The following is a 9968-nucleotide window of genomic DNA, read 5'->3' as shown; positions in this document are numbered from 1 at the left end:
GAATCATGACAACAGAACAACACCAGGAAATCCTCCGCACAGAAGGATTAAGTACACGAGTTTGCGTTGAATAATTTTGCACTTGGAACGCAGTTTATAAATTGTTGGATTGAGCTCCTCTACTTAATAATTCCCAATTCGAGCACTGGATAGGTAGGTACCTACTTAATTTAATTTAAGATCATTAAATTTATATTAATTTTGAATATATAGTTACGTTTATGTTTAGCAGGTTCGAATTGAAACTGCTCTGGAAACAGAAGACGAAGAAGACAATGACCTTATTAATGAAGAATTGAAAAATGCACTTGCTTTAGATAATTTGAAAGAATGGGGCAACAATATTAAACTTACCAAAGGGAAACCATTTTCTGGCTTAACTCCTTCTATGTGGCCAGAGGATATTGTGGTTGGATATACTCAATATGATAATACATCTCCACCAAGTCATCAATGGTAACTTCTAATTAATTATAGAAACTTAAATTACCTTAGAAAATTGAGAAAAGAATTAATATCAAGTGTAAGTTGCTCATATTTATTATTTCACTGAATAAATTTATTTTACTAAATATACAGTAAAAGTTAAAGTTAAATAATTTGAAATATAAATACTATACAACAAAACTAATATTTATTTAAATACCAAACTTATTTTTGTCTTAGTAAAAAGATAAAATGTCTCATAAGCCACATTTTAATTTTTTAGCAGAGCATAGAATTTATTGATGTTAAATACTTCGATTTTCAACTTGCGTGTGGTTTCAGAAAAAAATTGGTTCTAGTTGGTATTTTTTATTATTTTTTTTTTTCTGATGTCTTTAAACAAAATAAAATAGGTAAAGGAAAAACAGGTTTTACACCAAATCAGTATTTGATGTTCACCCAATATTAGCATTTTCTGTACATGATACAATTTTTAAAGTTTGTTAAAATCTCTTGTCAAATGTATAGCTATAGATTGAAAATGTAATGCAAGGTTATTCCAGAAGGAGTCGGTGACAGTTTTTCCAATTTTCCAAAATTCTATAAAATTTGAAGATTCTATTTTATATTTTAGTTACTACCTTAATTATAATACTTTTCCACTAATCTACAACTCGATACCTATTAAGGGGTGGGGGGGGGGGGTTGATACGGTGTATTAAATCAATGAAAATGACTTCACTCACGCCCTGTAAAATAGTCGGATTTCATAAAATTTTTTATTTCATAATTTTTTTATTTTTTTATTTTTATTTTTTAGGTCGGATAAAAGGCTGAATTTTCATTTTTCTTTGAATAGTGATAGCAAAATATATTTGAAAAAGAATAAATATTGTGCATTATTCAAATACATATTTGAGCTTCTATAATTATAATTTTGATAATCGGGCTGTGATCCGACCTGCAAAATGTTCTCTTATTTTAAATAAAAAAAATTAACAAAATCCAACTATTCTACAGGGTGTGAGAGTTTTTCCTCTAAGTTATATTTTTGTACTAAAAAATGCTCTGAATCCGACGCCCTTAGTAGTTCATACTGTTACCAAAAACATATTTGTTATTTTATACGGTAAATCATATTATAGTTATTCTGGAGCCAAGTCCTGATAATTTGAAGCCTATATTACCAACTAGTCTCTGTATTAGATCAATGAATTGCGCATACGTGAAGAGAAATGTCACATATTTATCTATTTGAATTAATATACATGTATATATAAATATAAATCAATCTACGACCAGTGGCTACATATACGGTGGTTTGCCTCATACATGCGACCATCGCATACAACTAACCTACATATGCTTATATGCGTCAAATTATTTACACGAGCGAGACGGTCAAACGGACTCACATAATTGCGCACTAGAGAGGTACCCCCTTCACCACTCCACCCAACATTTTTATAAAGAATTAATTTTTTATGAGATGTATTTTTTTGGTCAGTAATAACCCCCAATAAAACTCAAAAATTCAGGTTTAAGTACGCTACTGGGCCCATCTATAGTATAATAATATGATCTATACTCCGGTCCACGAGAGTCCATACGTAAACCGCATATCGATATAGTAATACGCGACGTCCGTTATTTCCCACCATGATGCCATTCCCACTATTCGGCAACGTGCGGATGTGTAGCGACGGACGCGTTTTTACGTATGGAATCTTGTGGGCCGGAGTATAAGTTTTATACATACAATGACATTTTCAGATGCAATGTTTCTGGCAAAAATTAATTCAACCTACTGTATTTAATAAACTAACTGTTAATTAATACATTTGATAAATTACTTTAATAGCAATATAAATATATGATTAATAAAGATACTTAGTAATATATTAAGCTATCAGAACGTCTTAACTAAGAATGGTTTTTTGTATGCGATCATTGTATTCAAATTTAACACATATATTACAGTGATTTACTCCTGAATAATGAGCTTCACTTGACACCTACTACACATCATTGGGTTTTCTACTTCCCCCCTTTTAAATTTATATTTTAAAATTTGTAAAAGAAAATAGCTTGCGAAAAATCATGTTGTTAACATTTATTGTATATATTTTGTATGCACAATTTCAAACAGTATATATTGAAATGTGTTTGTTTAAAATCAAACATATATCAGTATAATACCCCCAAATATACCTCTAGTAGTGTGTAGTACACATTGCTGTAAAATAGCCATTTATTCAAATTAATTTTTATTATAAAATATTTATATAGGTTTATAATATGTTAATTCATTAATTTTAAGGTTTGATGAATTTGGTTTTCGTGTTGAAAATCCCAATGATTTTTCAAAGGAATGCATATTAGCAGATGATATATATGAAGATCCTCAACACAGGTAATACCTATTAAATAAATATGTTATACATAATTCTAGTATTATCTATAGGTGTCTTAGATATTGAGTTTAGAATTGGAACAATGAATGTATTGATTTTACAATGTGATGTTTTTGTTTATGTGTACATGAGTTTTATTAGTCAAAAAATTCTTTACATCTTCAATTTTGAGAGTTGTTTTTGTTAGAAAATTGAATCTAGTTGACTCTTTTGCGATATCAATGGTATTGAAAATCATCAGAATTTTTAAAAAAACAATTGGGGAAAACAGCAAACCCGTTTTTGAACAAATTGATTTAATTTGTTTGTTGTAATTCAAAATATAATAACTTTAGAGAATTGAAATTTTTTAATTAAATATTCATGTTTAGCATTTATTAAACATGACATAATTTTCATAATATTTTGGCTCTATTTGTGTATATGTGAAACTTTTAGTTTTTTTTTTTATTTACATATGTATAAATACAAAGATTCTCATAAATTGTTTTTTCACATTTAAAAAATATAAAAATTACAATCACATTTTATTTTTATAAGCATTGAAAGTTAAAAATCATAAATATTTGCAAATTTTTTTTCAATAAAATTTTTAAATAATGCTTGTCATATGCTACTGGTTTGTAATAGCCTTGATAATTTTGACTTAAATTACAATATACCTAAACTTCGGTATTTATATTTGAATTTTAAATAATAAATAATTGTTCACATATATATATTTAATATACTATTTTTAAAAACAGAAAATATCAAAAACCAGATTTAACCCGTCATAAGTGTCACATATATACCTTTTATCATTGGTTCTATTTTAATTACCATTATTATAATTATTCCGCATCGCCACATCAATCTTCTTTTCATGATTTCCCTCACAATACATGGCTGTTGAAATAAATGTTATAGTTCTTCATTGTTTCATTGTTTCATTGTTTAGTCTTCTCCACTCTCCACTTTGTAGATGACATCACGATTCACCTTAGTATTTTCGTTCCTAAGGTGTCCAGCTCAATTCTGCCGTTTTTCTCGGGCCCATGTTGGCCATGTTAGAGCCATATAGAATGCCAGGCCGTATCAATGTCATATATATTTTAATTTTTAGGGTTTTAAGGTAAGGTTCTGTTTCTTAAGAGGGTTCCCACTCCAAAGTAGAATTTATTTTCCATTTGTGTTTTTTTTATACTTCGGTTCTTAGTTCCTTGTCTTGGGTTACGAAATATCTTCTGGTGTATTACATCATTATAAAATATAAATTATAATAATTATAAAATAATTTTCATTTTCCAATGTTATAACAGAAATCAATGGATCACTTACTTTGAAAATGTGTACATAAAAGAACTATCAGAGAAAGAAAAAATAACTTTGAAACCTCATTCAGAAACATTACAGTCAATGGTTCGTCAAGGTATACCACATTCACTTAGACCCCAGTTATGGATGAGATTTTCTGGTAATAAATATTGTTATATGTTCTTAAGACGATATACCCACAATTGCTTTATCCATTTTACTAACACTTAATATTCCAAATTTCAAATTTAACGGTATGAATTATACATTTGTACTCAACTATCCAGGGCCTCACTTAGGATTTTATTGATATTTTAATTCAAGTAAATTAGGAACATTTTAAAATTTTCAATATGTCAATTCACTCTAAAAATAACAGAGTAAAATAGATTCTTCTGATTGTAAAATTAGCTATGGTATGTGTTAGTAAGATGGAAACAATTTATGCGATATAATCTACTCTTAAAATTTTTATTTTAATTCTTACCTAATAAATAATTGTTTTACAACTTAGGAGCATATTTGAAAAAACAATCTCATAGTGTCAACTATAAAGAGATAGTAAGATCATCAAATAATGACACTTTGGTTTCATCAAAACAAATTGAAAAAGATCTTTTGCGTACCATGCCTAGTCATGTTTGTTTTAATAATCTCCAGAGTACTGGAATTCCAAGATTACGGAGAGTATTGCGGTCACTAGCTTGGCTATACCCCGATATTGGGTAATTTATAGCATTTCAGTTAAACAAGTTATATAAAATGTATCCTAGTGGACAGTGACTGGCATAGAAATATACCAACAATTATTCCTAAACTCCCTAAAAGCGCTCTATCTTTTATACTTTTTTTATTGAAGTCATACCCATTGTACATCTTTATACCCTATTCAATCTTTTAAGGAAGTTGGATTTTTTTAAAATATTTTTTCTTATTTTTTATGCTTTTCTAGAGTACATATTATAACAATTAACTTACAATAAACAAGAAAAATGTCTGTTAAAAATCAACTCTTTTTTTTAAAACTCTTAAAAAATTGCATCCCATTTTTAAAGTTTTTTCAAGATAATTTTAGTTGTATACTCATATGAGGTTATGACACCAGCTGGTCACTTCTCACTTTCCTCCAGGATCCATTGTTTAGTATTAACGAATGATACTGTTTAGTTATTGCCAAGGAACCAGTATGATTGTGGCATCGCTTTTACTTATACTTGAAGAGGAAGAATCATTTTGGGTAATGTGTGCTATTGTTGAAGATTTATTGCCTGCATTATACTACACTACAACTTTGATAGGTAACATATTGGAACAATGTAGTAATGAATTTTTAATTTATAAATCTTAATGTTTGTTTTATTGAAGGTGTGAAAGCAGATCAACAAGTGTTGCAAACTGTTTTAGGAAATTGTTTACCGGGTATTTGTCAACTTTTGCGGTTACATGATATAGAATTGAGTTTAATCACTGTTAACTGGTTTTTGACATTGTTTTCCAATGTTGTCAACTTCAAAGTTTTATTAAGAATTTGGGATTTATTATTTTTTGAAGGGTCGATTATTCTTTTCCAAATTACAATTGGTCTTCTAAAATCTAAAGGTAAATTAAATTATTGTTATCTGATAGGTAATAACTAGGGCTCGAATTTAATTGCATTTTTTCTATCTAATTTATCAAATAGTTTAAGTGCATACTATTCTAGCACATTTTTTAGAGGATTTTTTAATTTTTAAATTGCTTTAACCTATATCTAGAAACATAAGAAAAAATATTTGTTTTTAAATAGGTATTTATTTCAGATTAAATCACACAAGTAATGAACCAATCATTATTTTATTTGAAAATATTTTTAAAATATTGTTATAAAAATAAAAAAAGTACTTTGAGTTAATTTTTAATATTTTTTTAGAACATTAAAATCCGAGCTCTATTAATAACTTATTGTTTAAGTTATTATTTTATAACATTACTACAGCAATTATTATTAGTGTTGAAATGTAAATGCTATTTTATATGTTAATTTTAAAATTATATTACTTATATACTTTTAAGTTTAGGAATATTCATATTTTTTATTTAAAGCTACTTAATTGCAAATTATAATTTTTAGAACCATTGTTGAAAACCCTTGATAATTCAGCTGATATATTCAATGCATTATCTAATATACCAGGAAATATATCCAATATCAAAGAATTATTTCAAGTAAATATCAATTGATAAATCTTTTGCATTTTATTTTATTTTTTGCTTAAAATATTGATAATCAATTACCTAGGTGTGTTTTGAAGTATGTCCAGAAATTACCGATGAAAAAATTGAAGCTTATCGGAGACGATATTTAGGATATTTAATGGCTGATGGAGGAGCTTTAGTTCCAAATATAAATTCTTCAACAAATCTTCCCAAACAACATCTTAATAGGTTAGAAATTATTTTTTATTTATTAAATAAGTGTAATACATTTTTTGTTTTTGTTTTCTTATATTGTTACTAGAAGGCAAATTCGAAAATCCAGATCTTTAATGCAAGTGTTGCTTTTCGGTGATGAAATTAATGAAGATAATTCTAAAGTTATATTAAAATGCAAAAATATTCGTCAAACTGGTCTGTCAAAATCATTAATAATAACAGTATATAATTAAATATTTAAAAGCATATTACTAATAATTATAATTATTATTATCACTTTAGAATTTTTAGTTGACTTAAGAGAAGCAATAATGCAAGTATCTCGTCATTTTGTGTTTGTTGATCCTAAACTTAGCAATCTCTCTTTAAAACCAGACTATACTAAAGAAAGTCACTCAAAAGATTTAGAAACATATGCAAATGTATCAAGAAATAAAAAGAGAAGAGCTAAAGCACTTTTAGGTAAATATTTATAATATTATTCAATAAAAATATTTTACATTGATAGCTTACATAACTACCTATAAAAAACTCAAACTTAAAATACAAAAATTATTGCAGACATAGCTGTTTATTTTAAGCCATATTAAAAATAAAATAATTGAATTTTAAATACTTTTGTTAAATAGTTAGGGACCTCTAGAATTTTTATGTCATTTTTTTAAATAGTTCAGTAAATATAGCAAGCAGAGTCAAATTAAAACCCAATTTAGGATATAAAGAATTTCATTCAAAATTGTATTTTACATATTATTTTATAATTAAAATTTTTTCATATAAGAGCGTATTTATATACTATATTTTAGTGCTTTTTCTTCTTACTATTTTGCAAAATTGTATTTTGTGATGTGTGCCACGTAAGCCCCTTATCCATTAATCACCACCCAATACACATCTAGGCTAATATTAAATTGTATATTATAATATATTGTGGTTCTATCAAACAAATCTTATTTAATTTCCCGGGTAATATTTTTACCTTTAAATTTGATAATGGTCGATTCATTCTAATATTTCTGTAAACTGGACATGCGATTTCAGAGTGGACCATAACCAGGATAACCCATGACCCCCTGCCCACCATAGTATACACGTCATTATAATAATTGTGTATTAATTTTAGATTTTGAAAGACACGATGATGATGAATTAGGATTTCGAAAAAATGATATTATTACAATTATTAGCCGTAAAGATGAACATTGTTGGGTTGGAGAATTAAATAGTCTAAGAGGTAAATTAATTATAAATAATATATAGTAAATTTATAAAATTAAAAAAATATACAACATACACAACAGGATGGTTTCCTGCAAAATTTGTTGAACTTTTGGATGAAAGAAGTAAACAATACAGTATAGCTGGAGATGATTCAATATCAGAAACGATTACAGATTTGGTCAGAGGAACTCTTTGTCCAGCTATTAAACAGGTTCTTGAACATGGAATGAAACGACCATCATTTTTGGGTAAATAAATGTTTTGTATTGATTGCAAACATTCAAACTTTATAGGTATATGTATAATGATAATTTATCACTTAATTGTTAACATATATATTTATGTAAATCTTACAAAAAAAAATTATTCTTGTTTATTCACAATATCAATGTATTTAACAATTTACATGTCATAAAATACAATTTTATATCTTATCTTTATTCTTTTAAGGGGTGTCAGTGCCAGTTTTTCAATTTTCTGCAATTCCATAAAATTTGATAATTATATTTTATATTTTAGTTGCTACTAAAATTATAATACTCTTCCACTAATCTACTCTTCGATACCTATTAAGAGGGGGCGGGGGATTTATACGCTGTATTATATCAACAAAAATTACATCAAAAACTCATTGATATGTTGAATATTGATAATTATTTTTTTTTATCTAAAAGATGAGAACTTTTCTGGTTGGATTAAATCCCAAATTTTCATTTTAGTTTAAATAGTGCTAGAAAAAAACGTTTTAAAAATAACAAATATTATGAATAAATCAAAATGTAAATTTTACCTTCTAAAATTATAATTTTGAAATTCAAACGTTGGTCCAACCTCCAAAATCAATAAGTAAAAAAAAAAATCAACAAAATCTGCCTATTTTACAGTGCGTGTGAGTTTTTCCTGTATGACATGGTTTTTTACTAAAAACACATCAGCTCCAATGTCCTTAATAATATTTCTGTAATCAAATTGTTATATTATTATTATATGTGTGATGCTCAGGGTTTGGGACTTATACTTTTTACTATACTAATCATTAAAATAAGCGCTGGAAAAAGCACTTAAATACTTCATTATAAGCACTTAAAAATATTGAAATAATAAAAAAAATGAAGACAATAACTTCAATACACTGTTTTCTATAATTATTGTTTAATTTTTATAATTAAAAACATTAAAAAAATTTCACCTTTAAAAAAATCAATAATTTTTAGCCTTTTCAAGTTATTTTAACTTCTTTATTTTACTTCTTATAGATTTTCTTAAAAATTAACTTAATATTGTTTCAGAATAACAGAAAAAAAAATGTATTCATTTGGCCAGTTAGTAGATAAGCAAGCAAATAAAAGTCCCACTGTTTATTACTAGGAAATTTGATACAAAGGAGCAGTGGCATAGATATGATTTCTGAAAGAGGGGGGATCAAAAAAAAAAAAATGACAGCTAAATGGGAGGTGAAAATTGGAAAATCTTCAACCTCTTTTTTTTCACAGGGGCCCCCGATTTTTGGGGTTCTCATATACGATATTCCTACTATAATGTGTAATATACAAATATACAATAATTAAATATTAATACAATTAATAAAATATAATCTATTAATCTATATATATATTATAAAATAGAAGCCTCTTCTTTGTATGTACGAGCATATCTCGAAAAGAACTCTACTTATTTTAATACGGTTTTCACTAGTAAATCGGTCGAGTCACGGGGAAGGTTTTAATGTATAATAATTTTGTTTGGTAAAATGAATTGGGCGCCGGGTGGCCGAAAATAATAACAATCATATAAATATCATACAATCATATCATACAAATAATATATAGTACAAATAAATGTTTGTTTGTATGTCATTGATCTCCTCCTAACCTAAACCACTGGAATTTTTTGTGTGTTTTTGAGAGAGTCTCTGAATGGTTTAGATTCACTATTAGTCTATTAGACCCAGTTGGTATTTTACGATAGACATTTTTGTTTATTTTTTTTTTTTTTTGAATAATTAGTAAAAAATAGTATTTTAAATGTTTGCCATTAGTTATTCTGGTAGATGAGGTAAAGGGATCCATTAAATTGTCGCACGCTTATGGTTTCGAATAAAGAAATTATATCTTAAAACAAACATGAGAGTTATATGTATATGTGTAAGCTGTAGCTATTATATAGGTTCTCAAAAACTACTTGACCGATTTTGTGAAA

At 26.9% G+C, this 9968-nt stretch overlaps 1 protein-coding gene across 2 annotated transcripts in view; it reads left to right on the top strand.

Moving 5' to 3' along the window:
• The window catches only part of LOC100163032 (small G protein signaling modulator 3 homolog), a 14044-nt gene that overhangs the window by 1930 nt on the left and 2146 nt on the right, over positions 1-9968 (top strand). The window contains exons 2-13 of one of the 2 annotated variants that reach the window (XM_008186524.2): positions 233-456; positions 2747-2839; positions 4142-4296; positions 4651-4861; positions 5304-5434; positions 5502-5735; positions 6247-6341; positions 6415-6560; positions 6634-6743; positions 6831-7010; positions 7672-7782; positions 7850-8017. In XM_008186524.2, coding sequence (XP_008184746.1) covers positions 233-456; positions 2747-2839; positions 4142-4296; positions 4651-4861; positions 5304-5434; positions 5502-5735; positions 6247-6341; positions 6415-6560; positions 6634-6743; positions 6831-7010; positions 7672-7782; positions 7850-8017 — 1858 coding nt within the window. Of the gene's footprint in view, positions 1-229; positions 457-2746; positions 2840-4141; positions 4297-4650; positions 4862-5303; positions 5435-5501; positions 5736-6246; positions 6342-6414; positions 6561-6633; positions 6744-6830; positions 7011-7671; positions 7783-7849; positions 8018-9968 lie in introns of both variants that reach the window. The other variant, XM_001947025.4, reaches the window with a different exon arrangement.

The sequence above is a fragment of the Acyrthosiphon pisum genome, chromosome A1 (genome assembly GCF_005508785.2).
Source record: "Acyrthosiphon pisum isolate AL4f chromosome A1, pea_aphid_22Mar2018_4r6ur, whole genome shotgun sequence".
NCBI classification, from domain to species: Eukaryota; Metazoa; Arthropoda; class Insecta; order Hemiptera; family Aphididae; genus Acyrthosiphon; species Acyrthosiphon pisum.
The sequence above is the reverse complement of the archived record's forward strand: the minus strand, read 5'-3'. Positions and strand labels throughout refer to the sequence as shown.